This window comes from Heterocephalus glaber, unplaced genomic scaffold (assembly GCF_053883595.1).
Source record: "Heterocephalus glaber isolate CG9 unplaced genomic scaffold, H.glaber_assembly_v1.0 deba00001141, whole genome shotgun sequence".
Lineage (NCBI taxonomy): Eukaryota > Metazoa > Chordata > Mammalia > Rodentia > Bathyergidae > Heterocephalus > Heterocephalus glaber.
In genome coordinates this window covers 896,961-919,870 of record NW_028258201.1, presented here as the reverse complement: position 1 = coordinate 919,870, position 22,910 = coordinate 896,961, and the positions used below count along the sequence as shown (strand labels likewise).

At 55.3% G+C, this 22,910-nt stretch overlaps 3 protein-coding genes, 2 non-coding genes and 1 pseudogene across 9 annotated transcripts; 4 read left to right on the top strand and 2 right to left on the bottom strand.

Moving 5' to 3' along the window:
* Positions 1-2,601: 2,601 nt before the first annotated feature.
* LOC147828312 (small nucleolar RNA U13) lies at positions 2,602-2,705 on the top strand. Its single transcript, XR_015451026.1, has one exon. It is a non-coding gene; the product is annotated as a small nucleolar RNA U13 (small nucleolar RNA).
* A 516-nt stretch (positions 2,706-3,221) lies between these two features.
* Positions 3,222-7,841, bottom strand: LOC147828311 (period circadian protein homolog 3 pseudogene; annotated as a pseudogene). Its single transcript, XR_015450956.1, has one exon. The product of XR_015450956.1 is annotated as a period circadian protein homolog 3 pseudogene (transcript).
* On the bottom strand, positions 3,222-16,564 carry Lst1 (leukocyte specific transcript 1). Of its 3 annotated transcripts, none has more exons than XM_087210372.1 (9): positions 16,159-16,490; positions 15,681-15,779; positions 15,380-15,402; positions 12,971-14,988; positions 12,299-12,438; positions 11,103-11,201; positions 9,090-10,997; positions 8,404-8,577; positions 3,222-6,641 (listed from the first exon to the last, which is right to left on the bottom strand). In XM_087210372.1, the coding sequence occupies exons 1-4, from the start codon at positions 16,181-16,183 to the stop codon at positions 14,851-14,853; spliced, it is 285 nt and encodes a 94-aa protein (XP_087066498.1). In that variant the 5' UTR covers positions 16,184-16,490; the 3' UTR covers positions 3,222-6,641; positions 8,404-8,577; positions 9,090-10,997; positions 11,103-11,201; positions 12,299-12,438; positions 12,971-14,850. The 3 variants fall into 3 exon arrangements, with proteins under 3 accessions (XP_087066498.1, XP_087066499.1, XP_087066497.1); XM_087210373.1 differs by having other exon boundaries at positions 16,076-16,177; XM_087210371.1 differs by lacking the exon at positions 15,380-15,402 and having other exon boundaries at positions 16,076-16,564.
* Positions 10,934-14,080, top strand: Ncr3 (natural cytotoxicity triggering receptor 3). Its single transcript, XM_087210377.1, has 4 exons — positions 10,934-11,006; positions 13,142-13,654; positions 13,728-13,859; positions 13,955-14,080. The coding sequence occupies exons 1-4, from the start codon at positions 10,934-10,936 to the stop codon at positions 14,008-14,010; spliced, it is 774 nt and encodes a 257-aa protein (XP_087066503.1). The 3' UTR covers positions 14,011-14,080.
* Positions 16,565-18,090: 1,526 nt separating the features above from the next.
* Ltb (lymphotoxin beta) lies at positions 18,091-21,666 on the top strand. Of its 2 annotated transcripts, none has more exons than XM_004847015.4 (4): positions 18,091-20,335; positions 20,641-20,686; positions 20,828-20,905; positions 21,107-21,666. In XM_004847015.4, the coding sequence occupies exons 1-4, from the start codon at positions 20,174-20,176 to the stop codon at positions 21,559-21,561; spliced, it is 741 nt and encodes a 246-aa protein (XP_004847072.2). In that variant the 5' UTR covers positions 18,091-20,173; the 3' UTR covers positions 21,562-21,666. The 2 variants fall into 2 exon arrangements, with proteins under 2 accessions (XP_004847072.2, XP_021115777.2); XM_021260118.2 differs by having other exon boundaries at positions 20,638-20,686.
* Positions 18,443-18,549, top strand: LOC147828310 (U6 spliceosomal RNA). The gene has a single exon (XR_015451022.1). It is a non-coding gene; the product is annotated as a U6 spliceosomal RNA (small nuclear RNA).
* Positions 21,667-22,910: the final 1,244 nt, after the last annotated feature.

Genomic DNA, 22,910 nt, shown 5'->3' with positions numbered 1-22,910 from the left:
TAAGCAAATTAGCAAGACCCTGTCTCAAAATAAAAAATGGAAAAGGGCTGGGGATATAGCTCAGTGCAAAGGCCCTGGATTCCATTCCTAGTGTCACACACACAAAAAAGAAAGACATCTTTTGCTCATGGCTAATATTCCTGTCTTGCTTTGTCAAGGACCACTTTGCAGGTTAGAAAGCCTCATTCAAACCAAGCAGTCATCCTTTGTACTGATCCGTCTTTACTTATTAAAATTGAACTTCAACCTGCCCACATTTGAAATGTGCTCTTTTATTTAATATGATAATGAAGAAGTACAAGATTTCTTCTACTGGAAGTTTTTATTAATATTCTGATAACTGAAATCAATACGATGGGTTTATTTTGCTGCATCACTTTGCTGGAAGGACCAGGGATGGGTGAAACAGGAGCTACCACCCGTGCTGGAACTCACCCTCGGGCGTGGGTAGCAAGGTCCCCGGAGCTCCCTGTGGCCCCACACCTTGGTGCATAAACTCTTCTGATACGGCACTGTATGCACAGAGAGGCGCTGGGTGGGAAGGGCTCTGCAGGGCCTTCTGCCACCGTATGGGAGCAAAGGGGCACCCTGGAGTCACAGCAGTGTGGTTACCAAGAGGCAGACCCCAAGGCAGGGAGCAGGTCAGGGGTCACTGGGTCACTCCACAGTGCTGCAGAATGCAGAAGCTTTTACTTGTGTAAAAAAGTCTTTTAGGCCAGGGATTTAGCTCACTGGTTCCACAGCCTCCCTTGCAAGTGCAAGGTCCCAAGTTTGATCCCCAGTATCAAAAAAAAAAAAATCTTTGCGAGGAAAGGGGCAGTGGCTTATTTCTAATCTCCCCTTATCTCCTGGAAACCACACAGAAGAATGAAGAGAATGGGCACACACACGCATGCACACACTTTCAGTAAAGCTAGGAGGTGCAGAAAACCCGCCAAGTGTCGATCGTGTGCGTGTGTGTGTGTGTGTGTGTGTGTGTGAGAGAGAGAGAGAGAGAGAGAGAGAGAGAGAGACAGAGAGAGAGAGAGCTGATTCTGAGCTGAGCAGGCTAGGCTGTCCCCAGAATGCTGCCTCTGGAAAGGTTCTGGTGACAGCACGCAGGTGGTAAAGGCCTATTCATTCCTGGGAGGAGAGGCCATATTCTGAGAGCAGGGTGACTGACAGAACCAGAACCGAGGGCGAGGGCAGTGGAGAGAGGGTGACTGCAGCACCTGGGCTGGCTGAAGTGCCAGCACAATTCTCCTGCTAATATCAAGTGTATCCCCCCTTGGGCACTTGAGTGACAGTGGCCTTTGGACCTGCTGAGAAGCAGAGAGGCCTGGAGAGGTCCCAGAGGCACGGGAAGTGGGGGTGACACAGAGATGCCAGGTTTGAGGCAGACAATTACACAGAGAAGAGCCTGCGGCGCCCTGACAGCTCTCCTGAGCTCTTGCTCCATGGGGCCGGTCTGCTAATAATTCAGAAAGGTCTGCCTCATTTAAATATAAGTAACATGAAGAAATGACCACAGCTTCTGTACAATTATGAGAAAAAGACAAAATGAGCCGCACAATTTACCAATAGATGATGATATGCCAGCAATATACTGCCAAAAGCAGACGGAGGGCCTGGGGATTTAGCTCAGTGGTGCCGCCGCCTGCCTCACAAGCACAAGGACCAGAGTTTGATCCCTGGTACCAAAAAAAAAAAAAAAAGAACTGCATAAAAATGAACACTGAAATTCACGGAAGAAGACAGATGTGAATATATACTCCTATTTTTAAATCACCAGTGACTGCTGTGAATTTTTTTTCTTTCTTTCTTTTTTTTGATCTCTGGACCTTGTGCTTTTGAGGCAGGCGGCAGAACCACTGAGCTAAATCCCCAACTCTTTTTTCTATTTTTTTAAACATCTAAATAGCTGAGCTAGGCATGGTGGCCACACCTGTAATCCCAGCACTCAGGAAGCTGAGGCAGGAGAATTGCCAGGAGTTTGAGGCCAGTCTGGGGTACATAGTTCAGGGCCAGCCTGAACTACAAATCGAGACCCTGTCTCAAAAAAGAAAGAGAGAGAGAGAGAAAGGGAGGGAGGGAGGGATGCTGGAGATAGGAGCTGTCAGGAGAGAGGGGGGAAGGAGCGATAAGGAGAGATAGTGATGACAGGGTGTCTGGCCTATGGAAGGCACTCACTAGAAGCATTGTCAAGCCCTGTGCAGTGGCATGTGCTTGCACCCTCAGCTACTGGGGAGGCCGAGGCAGAAGTTTGAGACTAGCCTGGAGTGGACAACATAAGAGACCATATTGTAAAATTTTCAGCTGGACATGGTAGTACACACCTATAATCCCAGCACATGGAAGGCCGAGACAGAACTGCCGTGAGTTTGAGGCCAGCCTGGGCTACACAGTGAGTCCAGGGCCAGCCTGAACTACAAAGGGAGACCCTGACTCAAAAGACAAAAAAAAAAAAAAGGGCCAGGGATTTAGCTCAGTGGTTCTGCCACCTGCTTCGAAAGTGCAAGATCCTGAGTTTGATCCCCAGGACCAAAAAAAAAGAAAGGTCTGCAGTGGAGACAGATTTAGGGCTCATCAGAGAGTAAACAGTAACTGAAACTGTGGCTACAGGTCCTTTTGGGGTTCCTAAGTGTGATGAATGGGTTTTCCTGCCATTTTGTGAGATGTGCTTCCCTCAAACCGTGTCTAGACTCCTGCACATTACCTGCCTGATGTTAAAAGGGGAAAAAGACAGAAAAAAGAAAAGAAGCCTTAGGTATGACAGCACTGCCTAGGATGCCTAGGGTATTGGCTCCACATTTGTTAAATGCAAGAAGACAAAGAACCCGAAGCCCTGCACTAGGAGGATGGCGTGAGAGCACGCGTGTGGGCACACAGGCTGGAGAGTGGACGCTTCCACTGTGAGCAGCTAAAACGTGGGTCTTGAGCAGCCACGGTGAGGGTCGGATGGACAAAGCTGACCACATGTGGAGTTAGGGTACTGGGAAGGCGGTTGGGAGGTATGTGAAGAAATAGCCATAGCAGATTTCGCCACAACAACAACAACAAAAAGAAGCCAGGTGTGGCGGTGCGCACCTGCAACCCTAGCACTCATGAGGCTGAAGCAAGAGGATCACCACTTTGAGGCCAGCCTGGGCCACATATGCGACCCTCCCATTCCTCCAACACAACAAAACAAGAAAAAGAAAAACCCACTGTGCATCATAAGGTGAACTGATAAACAACATATATAAATTACATTTATTCATTTATTTATTTTTTGCGGTACCGGGGATGAAACTCAGGACCTTGTGCTTGTGAGCCAGGCGTGGCGCCACTGACCTAAATCCCTGGCCCAAATCACATTTATTTTTTCAAGTTTACATGTACATTTCTTTTTACTTAAAAAACATACTCAATTCTGGGCCAGGGATTTAGCTCAGTGGTTTCGACGCCTGTTGCACAAGCACAAGGACCCGAGTTCAATCCCCGGTACCAAAAAAAAAACCCAAACATACTCAATTCAAATATTAATAACCATTAAAACCAAATTGACATAAATTCAGTTGGAAAAAAATTTCAATTTGGATTAAATTTACCTTGTGAATTATAAAGAAGTTTCACTTAATTGCAAAACTGTTCCATCCACATAGCATCTTATTTTCAATAAATCTTGTCCTCGAACCCAAGAAAATAAAGGTTTGGAGCCACCGCTGACGTTTCGGTTGGCGTTTCAGAAGCTCCCGCCCGCGGCCCCCGAGGGTGGATGTGGAGAGGGCGGTGACTGAGCAGGACACCGGCCGTTCAGGGGAGGGTCGTGACAGTAGCCCAGCGCGGGGCAGGAAGCGCAGCAGAGCGTGCAGGCCGCTGGGCCAGGGTGGCTCGGGCAGGCTCCCAGGCGCACTCCCAGTCTGCGGTGTCCCCTGCTCCCAGAGGGCTCCGAGCCGTGCTGGGAGGGCAGCACAGACAGGAGGTGAGGGGCCAAGGCGGCGCCAGACCTCAGGCCTGGGGAGCCGGGCTGTGGGAGGCCACCAGGGCCGCTCGTCCTGAAGCAGAGGCACCGGTAGCTTCTAACGCTTGCTTCTCTTTCTTGCATCCAGCCCATCTGGTCTGCTTGGAGGCAGAACCTCCTTGGACTCAGGAGCACTCGGCTGCGCTTCTGCTCTCCTGCGGAAGAAAGCAGCTATAGAGTGAGGACAGGAACCGGTCCCCATAGTCTGGCTCCTCCTGTGCGTGCGCCGTGTGCCCCTGATCTCTCCCGAGGCCAAAGCAGCCGGCTGTGTGCTGAGGGCCCCGGGCTCACGGTATAGCGGCGTCCTCTGCTGGCCCCAGGGTGTGGGGTGTGGAGAGGAGACGGGGATGAGGGCGCTGCTGCAGCTGCACTGGCTCACACCCGGGCCCACGCTCAGCTCTGTGGTGAACAGGGTCAGCCCCCCCATCTGTGGACTAGCTGTTTGGGGCACTTCCGGTGTAGGAATGGCGGGGATCCATGCGATAGCTTGCAGAGCCTGGACACCCTGAGGATCTCCGTCCTCCTCTGAGGATGAAGAAGTTGTGTTCCTACACAAGATGCACTTCCTTTTTAAAGCTGGGGTGTTGCAGCTCTTCAGATATCTGGTGACACAATCGATACAGTTTATCTGTTGATAGGATGGGCTGTGCTGGTCTTTCCTCAAACCCTCACGAGACTCGGTGTACATATTTCTATTGTTCAGCATCTGAGAGGAAGAAAAGGCCTTGTGCTCAGCACCGCCAGAAGGCTCTGTGCTTCCCTGTCAGCAGCTTGACTGGTGATTTAGGCATTGACTCGATGTACAGCTGCCACCCAGGTTCTTGATTTTGTTTACAGTAGCATAGACCTGCTGCAAGGTCATCGGCTCCTTGCGCGTGCCCTCCACACAGGGCCCACTGGACTTGCTGGGTGAGGCCCACACTGACCCACTCCTGTGACTCACTGCTGCCCAGGCTGCCACAGCCGCTGGAGGTGCTCCCATGAACCAGCTGCAAGAGGAGTTTGTGTATTTGTTCTTCTAGCTTCTTTATGTCTTTGTCATTCCTGTTTGTCTGTTTTATTCTGGTAGCAAACACATCCTCATTTGGGGGCTCGTTCGTACTTTATGCTGACCAATGATAAAAGAGACCTTCCGGATCCAGGGGTTCACAAAGCTGGACCAACTAGAGACTGTGATGACGAAGTCTTGCTTTTGAGTACAAAATCTAATGGGCGAGTGTTCAAAGGGAAGATGGCCGCAGACTTCAAGCCTTTTTTGTGTGTGGCAACCATCAGGGGACCATCTGGGTACCAAGTATGTTAGAGTCGATGTTCCAGTCAGACCCCGAGGTAGTAGCCCAGCAAAGGCACTGCTCTTTCGACTACTTTAAGAAAAATATACCCCAAGGTGTGTGTTGTCATAAAAAATTATTTTAGCCACTAGGACTGGAGGAGCTTCAGACCAGAGGGAATCTTTTCTTTTCTTGGTACCAGGGATCGAACTCGGGTCCTTGTGCAGCGGCAGTGGTGGCAGCGTGAATCTTTTCAGCACTAGACAGCAAGGTTCCAGAAGCACATGGGGGATAATCCGAAACGGGAGCAATGCTTCTCTCGCTCTCTGCCTCTACCTCTGTGGGGCCTGCAGCGAGAGGGTTTCACTCGAGCACATTCACATTGTGATGCTCTCTGGGTCCAGCTGGCCCAGAAAGGAAGCTGCTTTCGGGCAGTGTGTGTGTAGAGCACCCTCATGTCGTGAGGGGCAAGCAGCTTGACAGCGTGAGAGGACTCCAAGAAATCTTTCTTACCATCCAGGATCAGACTGTTCAGAAATGTACACTAACCTTCTGGATAGAAATGAAAAGACTGGGCCGGGGATTTAGCTCAGTGGTTTTGTCTCCTGCTGCGCAAGCGTAAGGACCCAAGTTTGATCCCCGGTACCCAAAAAAAAAAAAAAAAAAAAAGAAAAGACTGCCACAAAGGTATAGTGTTCTTGGAAGTGTACACGGTCACGTCTGTCTGAGGGCATCCATTTCCACTGAGAATCAAAAAATTCACTGTTTGCTTGCACCCTGTGTACACAGCGACAGGCATGCTTTAGGGCATCCAAGATGCTTGGTTTGCAGTGTCTCTCCACTGGCAGGTATTTTTTCATTTCTTGGACAGCTGTTATAAGTTCTAAAGAAACTCTCTTTCGATTTTCTTGCTCACTGTGGCTGCTTTCCCCATCTGTCCCCTGTGACCAGGCCCCTCAAGCGTGTGTCCCTGGGTGCAGGCCGATCCTCGAAAGGTCCATCTTGAGCAGAGCCCCACGCCCGCCCCCTGCTTCCCTTACTGTGCAGGGAGCGACAATCACTGACTTCTCATTCTGGTCCCTGGCAGGGCGTTCTGGTCCGACCATCCTGACCAACTGCCCCCCACGTTCCTCTCAGGGGCACTTTTCTCCTCAGCATGTCCTTGGAATCTTCTCCAGGCTCTCCACTCCCTGGAACCCAGTCTGGGGGCAGGGAGAAGACACGGGTGACGAGCCCGGAAGCCAGGTTCACTGAAGACCGACTCTCCTGTTTCCCATGTCTGTCCTGAAGAGTCTTTAGAGAAAGAAGAACCAGGGCCAGGGATTTAGCTCAGTGGTGCCGCTCCTGCTTTCCAAGTCCAAGGTCCTGAGTTCGATCCCCAGTAGTGGCTAAAAATAAATAAATAAATAGAAGAATCATTCAACAATAAAATGAAGCAAACTATTGACACATGCAAAAACATGGAGTGCTGACCCAGGCTTTATGCAGAATGAGAGAGACAGAAATAAAGAGTACATAGTAAGGACTGGCATAGTGGCACATCCCTGTTATCCCAGCTACCTGGGAGGCTGAGACAAGAGGATCCCAAGTTCAAACTCATCCTGAGCAATTTGTCTCAAGATAAAAAGGATTAGATGTAGTTTAGTACTCCCAGGGTTCAACCCCTAGTATCTCACAAAGAAAGAAAGTACATACAATATGATTCCATTGATATGAAGTTCAAAAATAGATCAAACTCAGGCCTGGGGATTTAGCTCAGTGCCACCATGCCTGCCTGGAAAGTTCAAGGCCCTGAGTTTGATCCCCAGTACTGGGAAAAAAAAAATAGATTAAAGTCCTTTTTTTTTTTTTTTTTTTTTGAGACAGTCTTTCTTTCTATGTAGTTTAAGCTGACTGGGGCTGGGGATTTAGCTCAGTGGTTTCGCTGCCTGCTGTGCAAGTGCAAGGACCCGAGTTCGATCCCCAGTACCAAAAACAAAAAAAAAAAAATTAAGAAGCTGACCTTTAACTCATTATGTAGCCCAGGCTGGCCTTGAATTTGCAGCGATCTACCTGCCTCAGCCTCCTGAATGCCAGGATTACAGGCATGCACCACCTGCCCAACTTGAATGCTTACAGGCATATAAATCAGTGGTTACGTCTGGGAGGTGAGAGGGATTGACCAGAATGGCCGTGTAGGATCTTCTGGGGTTGGGGAAGTGCAGTGTCATTACATGGGGATATGTGTTTGCCAAGTGTCATCGAACTGTAGGCTTGAGATCTGTGTCTTTTACTGTATATAATTATATCTCCGTGTTCAAAAGGTCACTTAAGTAAGCGAGGCGGGGTAGCACCCACTTGTAATCCCAGTGGCCCTGGCCTCAATAGAATTACAGGTCTGAATTCAGCCTGGGCAATTTTTTTTTTTTTTTGGTAGAGGGATCAAACTTGGGACCTTGCACTTTCGAGGCAGGCAGCGGAACAACTGAACTAAATCCCCGGCCCCAGCCTTGGTAATTTAATTACAATTAGCAAGATGTTGTCTCAAAATAAAACATTAGACCTTGAATTCAATCCACAGCAAAAGCAAAATAAAACGAAGTGAAACAAAGAACCTTATGTGGTGCTGGGGGTTGTGGCTGAGGCAGGATAATCGCTGGGCCGGAAGCTTGAGGCCAGCCTGGACTACATAGAGAGCTCAAGACCCGCCCACACTCTACGGGGAGACCCTGTTTCAAAAATCAAGACGGAGGCCGGTTGGGAGGGCTCGTGTGGACATGAAGTCTGTTAGGGAGATAGCAGAGGATGGAATGAAGAGGGAGCTGAGGAGCTCGGGTGCAGCTAAGCCCTGACAAGTGTGGAGCAGTTAAAACGCTCTCAGCAGGAAATCGAGACCCAAGGTCGGTGGTGGGGTCAGAAGCTGGGAACCTCAAACCTCAGAGAAGCAGCTCATCTGATGCTCAGAGTTCATAGTCGGGGCCATTCATTAACTGACAGGAGGAGAAGCCACCCATGTCCTACCCGACCACCCTCCAGCTAGCCTGCAGCTGGCTGCCCAAGGAGTTCACCAGGCCCAGTGTGTCTCTACCTCACGATCTCCCTCACCCAGGCCATTGCTCTGAGCGACACCCTCAGTCCCCCCCACCCTTTTTTTGAGACAGTTTGCTAAACTGGTAAATTGCCCAGGCTGGGTTCAAACTTGAGAGGCAGATCCATGCAGTCGTGACAGGGCGTCCTCAGCTGCCTGTCCACCAGGACGGGCCCGGGTGACGTCTGGCTCCTCCCCAAGGTCAAAGTGTCCACGGAAGATCCAGCCTGTTCAGTTGGATTCAGAGCATCCAGGAGCTGCAACAGTCGTAAAGAGGCTCAGGAAGGTGAACATGCAGCTCTCCTTTAGAAAGAGCCAGGAACCCTGGGAGTCAGAGGCCTTTAAGGGTGTGGACAGAACTTGCCAGGGAGGAGGGGCAAGCCCCAAAAGCAGCTCTAGGAGGTGTAATGCGGGAGGCCCTCAGGAACCTGGCTGCAATAGGACGAAAATGTGAACACGCGAACTCTGAAGATGAGTACAGAAACCCAGGAGCGCCCTAAGTCCAGACGCAGACAAACCCTAGGCGAGAAACCTTCAACCCCACACCGAGCACGCTGTGAAGAAAGCTCCCTTGAACATCACCATGTGGAAGTTGCATTTTGGGGGTGTCCTCATTAGTCGCTCATCCCTAAAGTGGGATTTACACACTTGGCCCTGTTTTACGATGTGTGAGCAGCGGAGCCAGGACGGTACCGTGACTTCTAAGCCACCTTCCCCGCTAGGAGGAGCCTTGCCCGAGACTGAGCGCGCCAGGCAAGTGGAGATTTACCTCGGGCCAGGGGCCCCCGGTGGTGCTGTCTCCTCCCCATTCTGCGGGTTTCCCGTAGTTGAAGCGGAAAAGTTTTCTCCTTCTGAGCCCCGCGGTGGATGAATGCAGCGAGAGGAGGAGGCCGAAGGACCGGAACAAGCTGGAATCTGGAGGCCGGGGAGAGAAGCCGCTCTGGGTGCCCGCGCGCCGTGACCAGCAGAGGTCAGCCCTGCCTCGCCGTGGCGCCTCAGCTCCACAGCCTCCAGATAGGAAAAAGTCCCTTCTCTCCAGACTGGGTGACCCGAGTGTTGTCTGGCACTTAGAGAAATTAAATAATAATAACTAATTATTATTAAATAATAACAACTAGTTTGTGGGAGAGTTGACATTTGAATCCAGCCTGACTCCAAGCCAGCTTGCTTTCTTTTTCTTTTTTGTTCTTGAGCTCTCTATGTAGCCCAAGCTGGCCTTCTCGAGCTCTGCAATCCTCTCGCCTCAGCCTGCCAAGTGCTGGGATTATAGGCGTGCAGCACGAAGCCCGGCCAAATCAGCATTCTTAACCCAGAGATTACTGCTTCTTTAGAAGAAAGATTAGAGCTCGTGCAGCAGTGGGTGGAACCGAGTAGTCTGTGCAGGAATTGCAGAACACACAAAACTAGGGCCGGGGATTTAGCTCAGTGGTTTCGCCGCCTGCTGCACAAGCGCAAGGGCCCCGCCCTCAACACACACAAAGCTAGAAATAGGCACAAAGAAAAACATTCGTATTGATTCAAAAGGAGCAGAAAGCCCCGGGGCGGGGTGTGCGCTTGTCCCATCCACTGCTTCTTTTCTGGGTGCTGTTATCTCCCCGGGGTGTGCAATATGTGCTCCAGGGTGAGCAGAACACTCCTGTAGACTCTGCAGCCTTGGCGCTGTGCAACTCGAGTCCTTCGTTTACATCTGCAGGACACATGTGCCGGGCGCTCTGCGGGGGATAGGATCAGAGTGGTGCTGGGTAGGCACACCTGGCGGGAGGCGCAGGTGAGCAGACCTCGCTGGGGTGGGTTCTGTTGGTGGAGGCCTGAGGAAGAATGGTTCAAACTCGCCATCAGCACTCGGCCCTCCGCCAAAACCCAGGTGACACCACCAGGGTAACGGTGCCAACGCATTTCCACCGCCCCACAGCCAGCCTTCTCCTCCCAGGCTTGCATTACAGAAATCCCAGAGCCGCTGGACTGTGGGGAGCAGTGGGACGACGGGCCCGGCAGGGGCAGGGGAGGAAGGCGGTTGCTGCAGGGCTCCCGGCAGCTCGTTCTGGGTAAAGGGCTCTTCCTGAACCTGAGAGGTGGTGGAACCACATCCTGGCCTCCTCGGCGGCCCACCGGCTCCCCTCTCCCCGCTCAGCCTGGCCTGACTGTGCCAGCACCTAAGCCCCAGCCGCCGTCCCACTTCCCAGAGCCCAAGGACTTCCCCGCCAGCAGCGTCCCCTCCCCGGGGGCCCTGCAGCTGATGCACTGCTCCCCCCACTGCTCCCCACAGCCAAGGGCCCCACCAGGATTTCTGGAGGTCCTCAGCAAGTGATGCGTCAGTCCTCTTTGTCCCAGGAAGTGACTACCCTGCCCTGTCCCTTTGATGCCCAGAAGGTCTGGTCGCAGTGGCTGGGCCTTCCTCCTTGGCTCCTCGCTGCAGCTAGAGTTCCTGTCGCTCAGGGTGTCCTTCAATTCCCCGCCCTCCAACATAGCTGGGTGGATAAATTGTTACAATATAATTTTAGCCAATAATGCCGCCTGGGGGACCGCCTCCTCGGCCCCCAGCCACGCCGCTTCCAGCCACGCCGCATCCTCTCTCAGATGTCACACAGCTCCCCAACCGCAGCACCCGCCGACATGGCCTGGACGCTGTTGCTCATCCTCATCACGCTCCACACAGGTGACCGGGATGCTGAGGATGCTAAGGGAGGTGGGGCGGGAGGAGGCTCCAGGAGCTGCTGGACTGAGACGCCCAGGAAGCAGGCTTTGGGGGGTCCGAGGGAGGGGCGGTGGGTGGGGCACTCACCTCTGTAAAACCCAAGTGCGAGGAAGGTCCTAGTTCACAGCCCCTCCAGGTCACGGGTCCCTTAGGGTCCCATCCCAGCGCCCTCTCAGTGAGACAAAACTGAAAGGACCAGAAAAAGGGCGAGAAGGAAAGGACTTAAAAGGGGCCAGGTTGCTGGTCAATTTTTTTTTTGTATCGGGGATCAAACTCTGGTCCTTGGGCTTGCGCAGCAGGCAGCAAAACCACTGAGCTAAATCCCTGGCCCTGGTCGCTGTTTTTGAGGCTATTAATTTGATGTTTAAGAAGTCTTGCTGGGCATGGTGGTTTTTTGGAGGTTTTTTTTTTTTTTTGGTACTGGGGATCGAACTCAGATCCTTAAACTCAGATCCTTGCGCTTTCCAGGCAGGCAGGGGAACCACTGAGCTAAATCCCCAGCCCTGGGCATGGTGATACACACCTGTAATCCTTGCCCTCTGGAAGGCCAGGCAGGAGGATCCAAATTTGAGCAGAGGCTGGGCAATTTAGCTACTTAGTGACTGTGTTTTAAAAAATAAGAGCCAGGGCCGGGGATTTAGCTCAGTGGTTCTGCTGCCTGCCTTGCAAGTGGAAGGTCCTGAGTTCAATCCCTGGTACCAAAAAAAAAAAAAGTCACTAAAAAATAAGAGCCATGCCGGGGATTTAGCTCAGTGGTTCCGCCACCTGCCTCGAAAGCACAGGGTCCTGAGTTCGATCCCAGGTACCAAAAAAAAAAAAAAAGGCTAGGAATGTGGCTCAGTGGCATAGCACCTGCCTGACAAGCATGAGGCCCTGAGTTCAATTCCTGGTACCAAAAAAAGAAAAAGGGGGGAGGGGCACTGGGGATGTAGCTTACTATAAAGGCCCTAGGTTCAATCCCCAGTACAGCCAAAAAAAAAAAAAGCCTATAAAACTAAGCTGATTAGCCAGGGTCTAGACATATAATTAGGAATCTGGCAGACCTAATTAAGTCTTAAGATAATTTTTTTTAGTGAAGTCAATTTTAGTTAATTGAGGGGCATTAACTATAGTCATATTTGTTAACTAAATGTAGGGTTTCTCAAAGTGTAGATTCCAGATCCAGCTTCAGCAACACCTGGGAATCTTTGAAAATTCCCAGGACCTCACCAGATCTAGGGGGGTGCCCAGGTCTCTGTGTTTTTTGTTGTTGTTGTTGGGGGAGGTCGAACTCAGGACCTTACACTTTCCAGGCAGGCATTGTGCTGCTTCCTGGCCCCCAGGTCACTCTTGTAACAGCTGTTGGTAACTGCAGCATCAGCTACTCAGGAGGCTGAGGCAGGGAAGGATTCCTTGAACCCAGGGCAATTTAGGGAGACCTAAACTGAGGAAAAAAAAAAAAAGACACTTCAGGTAATTCCCATATACACTCTAGTTTGAGAATCACAGAAGTAAAATGACTGATAAATTTTCCTAATTAGAGAAATTTGTTTTTTTGAGACAGGTCTATGTAGTTCAGGCTGCCCTTGAACTCACTGTGTAGCCCAGGCTGGCCTCAAACTTGTGATTGTCCTGCCTCAGCCTCCCAGGTACTGGGACTACAGGCGTGTACCACCATGCCTGGCTGTAACTAGAGAATTTAATAATTGGCTTAATTCATCACTATGGAGAAGTTAAGGGCCGGGGATTTAGCTCAGTGGTTTCAACGCCTGCTGCACAAGCTCAATGACCCGAGTTCAATCCCCGGTACAAAAAAAAAATATGGAGAAGTTAAATACGGATCTCAACCAACTGCAGGTGTGTCTTCACCAGGAAATGTAGTTAATGCTCCAATAAAAAACAAAGTAGCAAAATAAATTAAAAAAAAAAAAGTAGCAAGGATGCTTTAGTATGGAATGTCAGTAGTGAACTAATACCTAGAATACTAAGGCAACCACACTAGTTCCCTAGGCAGCCGCATTCTGATGAGTTTCCAGGGTACTGGCAGCATAAACTTCAGCACAGCAGTCACCAGTGAGGCCGCTGGAGAGCCATGGGAGAGGTGGATGAGGAGTTGGGGGGGGGGGATTGGAAAGTGATTTAATAAGCAGTGTTAAGAAAATCGGAAGGTATAGGCAAAGGGCTGAAGGACACACACAAAGCGCTGTCCTTTGTGGCCCCGAGAGGCGGGACTGCTGGACTTCGAGAAAGTCCACCGCGAGCTCTTCTCCTCCGGGTAACTGGCGGGTGTGGATGTGGCCCGCTCTCTGCCCCAGGATCCTGTGACCTCTGGGTGTCCCAAGCCCCGGAGGTGTACACCCAGGAGGGCACCGCTGCCCTGCTGCCCTGCGCCTTCAATGCCAGCCGGAGCAGCCTGGCCATTGGCTCCGTCACGTGGTACCGAGACAAGGTGGCCCCGGAAAACGAGGTGAGGAACGCGACTCCGGAGTTCAGGGGCCGCCTGGCGCCCCTGGCGCCGTCGCGCTTCCTCTGGGAGCACCAGGCCGAGCTGCGCATCGGGGACGCCCGGGCCCGCGACGCCGGCGTCTACCTGTGCCGAGTGGAGGTGCTGGGCCTGGGCGTCGGGACGGGGAACGGGACCCGGCTGCTGGTGGGAAAAGGTGAGGTGCTGGGGGCCGGGGCCGGGGCCGGGCTCGGAGGGCCTGGACCCCCCTCACCCAGCCCTCACCCCAGGGCCCCCAGCCCGGCCGCACGCAGGGGCCCCGCGTCCAGAGTCCAGCGCAGCGCTGCTCCTGCGAGCCGGATTCTTCGCCTTCAGCTTCCTCTCTGTGGCCTTGGGCAGCGCCCTGTGCTTCCGGGGCAAAGGTGAGGAGTGGCGCTGCCGGGGCGGGAGCGAGGAGGAGCCCAGGAGGCTTCTGGCCACGCCACGGCGCTGAGCGGCTCCCGCGGCCTCCGTGCAGGCCGCTGTCACGCGGGAACACACCGGCGCCCCTCCACGGCCTCCTCGGGAAAGTGACTCCAGACCCCAGGACCTCTGTCCACTTCGGGAGACCCCAATAAATCCTGCCCCAGCGCCACCTCCTGCCTAGGAGTCTCGCGTGTTTTCTTCTCCACTCTCCAGCCACCCCAGAGATCCTGTCGAGTTCCCCGAGCTCTTTGGTATTGTTCCGAGACAGTCTTGCTATGTAGTTCAGGCTGGCCTTGACCTCAAGGCGCTCCTCCTGCCAGTCCCCCTGCTTCAGCCTCCTGAGTGCTAGGGTCTAGGTGTGCACCACCATGCCCAGCTCCTCCAGCTTTTTTTTAGACAGTGCCTCACTGTAGTTCAGGCTGGCCTTGAGCTCAATATGTGACCCAGGCTGGCCTCAAACTTGAGGCGATCCTCCTGCCTCAGCCTCTGGAGGGCTGGGATTACAGGGACGGGCCACCACACCTGGCTTCCCAGCTGTTAACTCCCTTCCACCAGGCCTGAGGTGCAGAGGTCCAGGGGAGAGCTGCCCGCAGTCAGCCGGCAGCCCCTCCCTCACCCTGGAGCTCAGCCCACCGGGTGCCTCGCCCAGCCCCAGGAGGCTGAGGCCCGAAGGCCTGAGAGCCAGATTTCAGGTCTGATGGTGGGACTTGTCGACTACCTGCTTCCGCCAGGCCCAGAGGCCGTGGGGAGCTCTCGCCCTAAACACCCCTCCTCGCCCGGCGGATGTGGGTGGGAGACGCGCGCTTGAGTTTTGATGGCGCTCACTTGACGGGGGGCTTGAGACGAATGAGAAGCCGAGACAGGGGAGCGCGAGATCACGGACTTTACTGGGTGAGCCCAGGGCGACCCTGACCGCCACCCGGGGCCAGGGCGAGGGCGTCTGGCGGCTCAGGTGGGTTTTTTCTCCGCGATGCAGGCGTAGTCGGTGCTGGCGCCGGCGTCCTCCTCCACGCCGTCCCCGTCACTGTGGCCGCGCACCGCAGGCAGCCGCTGCAGCGACGCGTAGTGCAGCTCGGGCTCCGGGGGCTGGGCAGGCAGAGGCGCTGCCGGGAGGGTCCTGACAGGGCCCTCACCCACCCTCCTGACCGGCCTGCCTGCCGCCTCCTGCTCTCTCCTGGGATTGCCGCGGTGCCGCCACCTCTCTCTCCTCGGAAGCCCCTCCCTCCCGGCACCTGTTCTCTCTCACTTTCTCCCCTACTCTTATTCTCTTACTTTTTCTTTTATTTCTCATTTTCTGTCTCTCACTTCCCTCATTTTTCATCTAGTCTCTCATTTCTTTCTCTTTTCTGCCTTGTTTTGTCTTCCCAATTCCAGGCGTCTCTTAGCTTCTTCTCATTGTCTTTCTTCTGTCTCTCGCTTCCCCTCTGATGCTCACCCTCCCCCTTGTCCCAGGCCCAGGCTCCGGCCCCAGACTCACCCAGCTCCTCTCCAGCTTCCTCACTGCAAGGAAAGAAGCACTCAGCCCTGGTGCTGCCCAGTCCCCACCCACATGGCCCCTGCCTCACTTCCTCGTGTGCTCTTCCTCCTCCCTTTCTCAGGCCTCTGGGCTGACCCCAGGGCCAAGTGCCCTAGCAGGGGCATCGTCCTGCCCACCCCGGCCCCTCCCAGGAGCCCCCGACGGCCAGCTCTGTCAGGGTCACTGGGACTGGGCCCTCTCTGGGCGGGCAGGCGGGCAGGCAGGCGCTGCTGTGGGTGACTCAGGGCGAGGGCAGGCTCACCTCTCCGATGGAGCCGGCACAGGCAGGCGGCCAGAATGCTGAGGAGCAGGAGCAGCAGCAGGAGCCCGCCCAGCCCCAAGGCCCAGTAGAGGTAGGAGCCTGCGGGGAGAGGGATCAGAGGTCCTTTCCCTCTTCAGCTCCTGTCTTCCTGGCTGGTCGAGGGGATCTCAGTTCCCATGTCCAACCATTGCAGAAGCAGAATAAACTTCAGAGTTCTCCCTCTGCATCTCCTCGCCTCACTCCCAGCAGAGGCGCTCGCGTGTCCCTCATCCGTGACCCAGTCCCACACCTGGTGCGGCTCACCCTCGGTGGCTTCCCACAGTGCTTGCTGTTTCTGGGGCTCCCTTGGGGTCCCTGCCCCCCCTTTCTGGCTGGTCCCCAGCGCCCCTGAGCACCTGCTGTGAACCGCATACCGCCTTTCCCCAGGACTCCCAGACCTCCACCTTTCTTCCTGTGTGGAATGCCGGGCTGTACTCACACGAGGAGCAACCGCCACTGTCCATTGCAGGCTGACATCAGCTGGCCTCCCCTCGCCTGGCCCTCTGGCCGGAATTAGTCACTGTCCTCAAGTTCCTCATCTGTGAGGCCTGTCACAGCCCTTCCTTGCTGAGGAGCCTCGCCTGTGTGCTAACTCTGAGCAGGCCCTCATCCTCACCGGCAGCGTGAGAGTTACGGTGCCCTTTTCCCAGATGAGGACATCCTGCCGGAAGTGGAAGGGCTAGGCCCAGGGCCAGCTCTGCCCAGCCCAGGCCCTCCTGCTGTCTGAGGGGCCTCTCTGGCACTGGGGAGTCTGGGTGCCACACAGCGAGAAGGGGAGGTGGAGGGGTGGGGCGGGTGACACTGGTGGGGAGCAGAGAGGAAGTGCCCAGTGCCCCTCAGCTGTGGGGCCCGGAGAGCAGGCCTGCTGGGCTGCAGTGAAGTGGGGCACGGAGGAGTCTGGGCTCAGACCTTCCTCTCAGGCACTTCCTGCCCTCCAACCACTGGTTCCTGTTTGAGGGCAAAAGGGGCTGCTGGTTTCCCCCCAGCACCAGATCCCCGGACTACAGCCTGAGACAGACAGGGCGCGGGAGGGAGGCAGGCGCATGGTACAGGTGAGCCGTGTGGCCATGAGGCTCTAGGGGGCAGAAGTGGCTTTTTTTTTTTTTTGGTATGGACGATCCAACTTGGGTCCTTGCATTTGAGCTTGTGAGGCAGGCAGTGGAACCTCTGAGCTAAATCCCCAGTACACACCCCCTCATTTTTTGTTTTGAGACAGGTCTTGCTATGTAATTCAGGCTGGCCTTGAACTCACTATGTAGCCCAGGCTGGCCTAAACTCAGCGATCCTCCTGCCTCAGCCTCCTGAGTGCTGGGATCACAGGTGTGCAGCACCATGCCCAGCCAGAAGTATTCTTTTTTTTTTTTTGCAACCAGGGACCGAACTTGGGTCCTTGCACTTGCAAGGCAGGCAGCGGTACCACTGAGCTAAGTCCCCGCCCAGATTCTTTTTTATTTCTTTGGGGAACAGAAGGTTAGACGCTGGACAGAGGATTCCTCTAGGCCCAGGGAAACTCGCATCCATGCTCGGCCACCCCCATCCTAGTGTCCCCTCACCGGGGTTTCCTGCACCAGTGGCCCTGCTGACCCCTGCTTATCCAGCACCTGTGGCCTGCAGCGGGGAAACACTTAGCTATCCAGAGCCTCCCAGGCCACCTCACATGTTCCTGCCCCTCCTCTGCCTCAACTTCCCCAACCCACCAGGGAGCCTCCCCAGCACTGGTAGGAGAGGAAGTGCAGCTGAGGCTGGGGTTACAACATCTTTCCTTTGAGGCCTGGGCAATAACTAGGATAGTAATCGCCCTCAGCGGCAGCCACTCCTCCATCCCGCTGCCAGAGCTGCCCACAGCCCATGGGTGCCTTCCCTGGTGGACATGTCCCCTGCACCCCAGCTTCTGCCTCAGACAGCTCTGGGGACAGCGTGGGGTCTCCCCTGGCGGACTGTGGGTGTCCCAAGAGGCTGGTTCTCTGTCTAAAGAGCAGCAAAGGAAGCAGGAGGCCACTGCTTGGCACTGTGGGTAGATGTCAGACAGGTGATGCCACATCGGCTTTGGCAGAGCTGTGGGTGACCCAGGAGTTCCCACCGGAGGCAGCATCCTGGGGCCCAGCACAGGACTGAGAGTGATGAATAGGCCGAGGCTCTCTCCACAAAGCCCTGGGTGAAGCCTCACAGCAGCACTGTGGGGTGGAGGGGTGCTGGTCTGTGAGGGGCAAAGGCGGGGCCAGGGGGTCACGCAGAGACAAAGGGTAAGGAGGCCATCTGGTGCTGGGTCCACAGGAATTGGCGTTTGCTCACCAAATTCGGGAACTTTCTACTTCCTCCCCCACCCATCCTCAATGTTCCCCCCACAAAACAATAGTCAGGGATGTGTGATAATTTTTAATTTTATTAAAAAGTTCAAACTTAGAGAAAAATTGAAAGTTGTTCAGCAAACTGATCCCTACTACCTAAATTCTATAATCAATATTTTTGTATATTTGATTTATCACATATTAACCTATTCTTTTGAGGTACCAGGGATGGAACTCAGGACCTCGCGCTTGCAAGGCAGGCGCAGCGCCACTGACCTAAATCCCTGTCCCTCCCTCATCTATTCTTTTTTTGAGACAGGGTTGCACTGTTTAGCCCAGGGAATCCTCCTCCCTCAGCCTCTCAGTGCTGCGATTATAGTTGTGTACCACCACACCCATTTACATCATTTTTTATCTTTCAAAATTGCAAACATTGTGCTCGCTTTGGCAGCACACATACTAAAATTGGAACGATACAGAGAAGATTAGCATGGCCCCTGCACAAGGATGACATGTAAATTCATGAAGTGTTCCGTATTTTTGTTATAATAAAAAAGAAAATGCAAACATTGTTACATGTCATCTCTAAATCCCCTTAGCATGCTAATCACTGGCTAGATTCAGTATTTGTTTCCCCATTTCTTTTTTTTTGCCTTAGGAAGACAAAATTTATGGGAAATGCACAAATCTGAATCAGAACTCAACTTTCTTAGGGGATCAAACCCAGAGCTTCTCAAAGGCTGGGCAAACACTGCACCTCTAACCCACTTTGCAGTCCATCCACAGATTTCTGCTTTCTCTCTCTCTGTGCATAGGCTTGCTGTGTTGTTGTCCAAGCTGGCCTCAAATTCCTGAGCTCAAGTGATTCACCCACCTCAGCCTCTTTAATGTTGGGAATACAGGCTTGGAACACCACACCTGAGCCACAGTTCTTTTTTTTTCTTTTTTAAGAGAAGGAAAAATTTATTGGGAGAAAGAAACCTTCTGGCTGAGAGACAGAATGGGACCGGAAAGTGGGTTGCCCCTGAGCCACAGTTCTTAATGTCTCTGTGTCTGTTTCTGCTGAGGGTTGTTTTTTTGTGTTGTTTTGTCTTTGGGGGGTTTTTTGAGACAGGGTCTTGCTATGTAGTTCAGGCTGGCCTGGAACTCACTATGTAGTTGGGGCTGGCCTCGAACTCCTCCTGCCTCAGCCTCCTGAGTGCTAGGATCACAGGCTCGCGCCACCACGCCCAGTGCTCTTTGGGTTTTTGTCAGAATTAAAAGAATTAATGCACAGGAAGTATGTAGGTCAGCGGTCACCACATGCCCAGTGCTACTTGTATATTAGCTGTATTATTATATTACCCAAATACCTAAAGATGTCATCAAGGGGCAATGGTCTGGGCCCGCCTGCAAGTTCCGAGGCCCTGGTCTCTCATTCCTCCCACACTGCCTACCTCTTCCACTCAGTTGATCCTTGCCGTTTGTTCTGCTTGGCCATTCCTTTGTTCTTCCATTCGTTTACTTGCAGGCATTTAGCAGACACCTACGGAGGACCTGAGGACCTGAAGCTGAGGGTGGGCGTGCCTCATTACTCCAGTCTGCAGCTGGAGAGCTAAGGCTCCGTTTCCACCCCTCCTCGGCCACTGCCTTTCCCACCTAGAGCGTGGAGTCAGGGTCAGCAGGGCAGTGGGAAGAGGCTGGCTCAGGGTGGGGACAGGGTCCTCTCAGGGACGCAGCCATCCCACCCCTTGGGCCCCAGCTGCTGTCATCCGACTCCGCCCTGGACCTGGGTTAGTCTCAGCAGCCACCTCGGGTTGAGGAACGCAGAGAACGAGGGAGCCCTGGATCCTGCCTTGTTACTGCGGGGCAGGCCGCCCAGCCGTCTGCAGCTACCATCCCTCCCTGGGGCTTGGGTTCCCTTCCCACTGGGCTGGAAGATCTGAAAGCCAACCCCGCCAGCTCTGCCTTGCAAAGTGTCGCTCTACCCCAACTAACTCCTTCCCCAATTCAGAGAACCCAGGCATCCAGCCACCCCCACCCCAGCTCTGGGTAAACAGGAAGCCGGGTGAGGGGAGCAGGGAGGGGCGTGCGGAAAGTCCCAGCCAGGTGTGTGGGTCTGCAGGGAGGGGTGGCCCCACCCCTGAAGTATGAAAGCCCCCCTTCCCTGGCCCTGGCTCAGTCTGGATGGGGGCGCTGGGGCTGCAGGGCCCGAGTGGGAGGCCCCAGGTGAGGGGCTGCTTCCTGCTGGCTGTGGCAGGGGCCACTTCGCTGGTGACCCTGCTGCTGGCCGTGCCCCTCACGGTCCTGGCAGTGCTGGCCTTGGTGCCGCAGGAGCGGGGAGGATCGGTGAGTGGCTGCAGCCGGCCCCGAGGGCTGGGTCTTGCCCATGCTCCCTGGCTTCCCGGCCTCTGGCCTACCTGGCTCGGCTGGCTGTCCCTGTGGAATGGCAGTCCCTTCGCTGACTCTTCCCACGTTTCTGCGGGGCTGCATCTCTCCTCTTGCCGTGACTCACGCCTCGCCTGCTCTCCCTGCCGGGGAGCGTGTCCTGCAGATGGCGCTGAGACCCGAGCCCGGGGCTGGGGTCCGCGTGGGAGGGGCGGGGTTGGCCTCAGCGGAAGCTGAACTCTGGGCGCCGTGACCCCACCCAGCAGGTGACGGAGACCCCCGGCCCAGGAGCACAGCCCCAGCAAGGACTGGGTAAGAGCGCCCGCCCGCCCTCCAGCCGCTCAGGGACTCCCGGCTCGCAGTGCACTGCACACGCTCCGCCTGCAGGAACGCAGGCGCCCCTGGGCTCCGTCGCCCTCGGGGGCCCCTCCTCAATCGCCGACTCTTCTGCAGTTCCAGGGTTTCGGGAGCTGCCGGGGGAGGCGCCAGAAACAGATCTCAGCCGCCCGCTCCCGGCTGCCCACCTCATAGGTAACGCTGTGGGCCGGACGCGTTCGTAGCGCGAGCCCCGCTCCGCCCGCCCACGGCGAGGTCCCTCGGCTCCGCCACGCCAATGCCGATGCCCCCTGCCTTCCCCTAGCCCCCGGGGCAAAGCCCGGCTCCCGCCAGCCCCAGGCGGCACCGCCACCCTGCGGCCCGGGCCCCAGAGCCCACCGGCCCGTCTCTCCGCAGGCGCCTGGACGAAGGGCCAGGGGCTGGGCTGGGAGGCGCACCAGGAGGAGGCGTTCCTGCGGAGCGGGACGCGGTTCTCGCGCGCCGAGGGCCTGGCGCCGCCGCGGGACGGGCTCTATTTCCTCTACTGCCACGTGGGCTACCGCGGCCGCGCGCCCCCTGCCGGCCGGGCCGCGCCGAGCCGGGCGCTCACGCTGCGCAGCGCGCTGCTCCGGGCGGGCGGCGCCTACGGCCCGGGGGCGCCCGAGCTGCTGCTGGAGGCCGCGGAGACCGTGAGCCCGGGCGCCGAGCGCGCCGGGAGGCCAGAGCCCGGGCCGCTGTGGTACGCGAGCGTGGGCCTCGGCGGCCTGGTGCAGCTCCGGCGCGGCGAGCGGGTGTACGTGAACATCAGCCACCCCGAGCTGGTGGACTACCGGCGGGGCAAGACCTTCTTCGGGGCCGTGATGATGGGGTGAGGGCGCCCCGACGCCCGCACCCGGCGGCGGCCGGGGCGATGGGGACGCTGCCTGGAAGCCGAGCTTGGGCCTGATGAAATAAAGACTGGCTTCATTCCGGCCTGAGTTCGCTAGTCTCCGATTTTTTCCCGGTGCTCGCAACCATTCGTGACCCTGGACACCTTTGCCCTGGGGTGATGCTGCCCCCGCCCCGGAACGCCAGGCCCCCCAGGAGTCCGCTCGGAGGGCGGAAGGACCTGGGCCACGGAGTCCCCACCCCCGGTCGGCACTGACCCTTTCCCCCGGCTCGCTCCACCCTGAGGGGCGTCCTTTAGGGGAGGCGAGGCCCAGGAAGGCACAGAGCAGTCGCCTGTACGGTGGCCTGGCGGGTCCAGCACTGCCCTGCTGGGTGCTGAAAACCCCTTACCCCTAAGCCGCAGTCGGGTCTTGGGGGCAGTGAGCAGGGCGTTGAGAGGAGCCGCCAGCGGGGATGGAGGACGCAGGGAGGAGGCAGCAGCCCGAGGCCTGAGGCGGGAGGAAGGTCCACACCCTTCTTGCGGCTCTGGGTCAGATGGGGGGCCCCGCGGGGTGAGTGATAGCACTTGCCCCACACCGTGACCCACTTTCAGCGCAGGATGGAGGAAGCAGAGGGGAACCCAAGGCCCTATTTAGGTCACCCGTGGGTCACCCCACCCTGGCAGCATACCACACGGTTGGTTTTCCCCTTCCTGGCAACCCACCACGGAGGAAAACCGACTTCAGAGCCCCATGGGGGCTTCCTTTTCTTTGGGTTCCATTTCTGAGTCCATATTTGTCTCTGGCTTTTTCTCTTTCCTTTTTTGTTTTTTGAGACAGGGTCTTGCCATGTACACCAGGCTGGCCTTGAACTCATGGCAATCCTCCTGCCTCAGCCTCCCAACTGCTAGAATCACAGGCCTGAGCCACCAGCCCAGCCTCTGGTCTTTGAGTTTGTGTCCAGCAGAGACTTCCCATGGCATGGGCGGGTTACAGTGATTCTTAGCTCCAGCAAACTTTAGCTGGGCTTCTAGATCTTCTCCTATGCTTATTTGTACTCTTCCTTGTAAAATCCAGTTTGAGCAAACAACCCTGCTAAGTCAGTTTCTTTTTTGTTTTTTGTTTTTTTTTTGTCTTTTGGTACCGGGGATCGAACTCGGGACCTTACACTTGAAAGGCAGACGGGCAGCAGAACCACGAAGCTAAATCCCCAGCCCCCAGGTCAGTTTCCTGAAAGCCCACCGCCCTTGCCTTCAAATCCAATCACCACCCCAATATCTGCTCAGGTTCCTCATCTTCCACCCTCTTCCAGGTGAGGGCTGATCACCTGGCCAGACTCAGCAAGTATCCTGTCA

Bases quoted from the DNA above. Each gene is read 5' to 3' on its own strand.
- Ncr3 (XM_087210377.1), top strand. From the start codon at position 10,934: ATGGCCTGGACGCTGTTGCTCATCCTCATCACGCTCCACACAGGTGAC. The intron at 11,007-13,141 runs GTGGGGCGGGAG...TGATTTAATAAG, and splicing joins TGCTGAGGATGCTAAGGGAG to CAGTGTTAAGAAAATCGGAA. The intron at 13,655-13,727 runs GTGAGGTGCTGG...CCCTCACCCCAG, and splicing joins CCGGCTGCTGGTGGGAAAAG to GGCCCCCAGCCCGGCCGCAC.
- Lst1 (XM_087210371.1), bottom strand. From the start codon at position 16,183: ATGGACAGTGGCGGTTGCTCCTCGTGTGAGTACAGCCCGGCATTCCAC. The intron at 15,780-16,075 runs GTGCTCAGGGGC...CTCTCCCCGCAG, and splicing joins CGGTATGCGGTTCACAGCAG to GCTCCTACCTCTACTGGGCC. The intron at 14,989-15,680 runs GTGAGCCTGCCC...CTGCCTGCCCAG, and splicing joins GTGCCGGCTCCATCGGAGAG to CCCCCGGAGCCCGAGCTGCA.
- Ltb (XM_021260118.2), top strand. From the start codon at position 20,174: ATGGGGGCGCTGGGGCTGCAGGGCCCGAGTGGGAGGCCCCAGGTGAGG. The intron at 20,336-20,637 runs GTGAGTGGCTGC...GACCCCACCCAG, and splicing joins CGCAGGAGCGGGGAGGATCG to CAGGTGACGGAGACCCCCGG. The intron at 20,687-20,827 runs GTAAGAGCGCCC...ACTCTTCTGCAG, and splicing joins ACAGCCCCAGCAAGGACTGG to TTCCAGGGTTTCGGGAGCTG.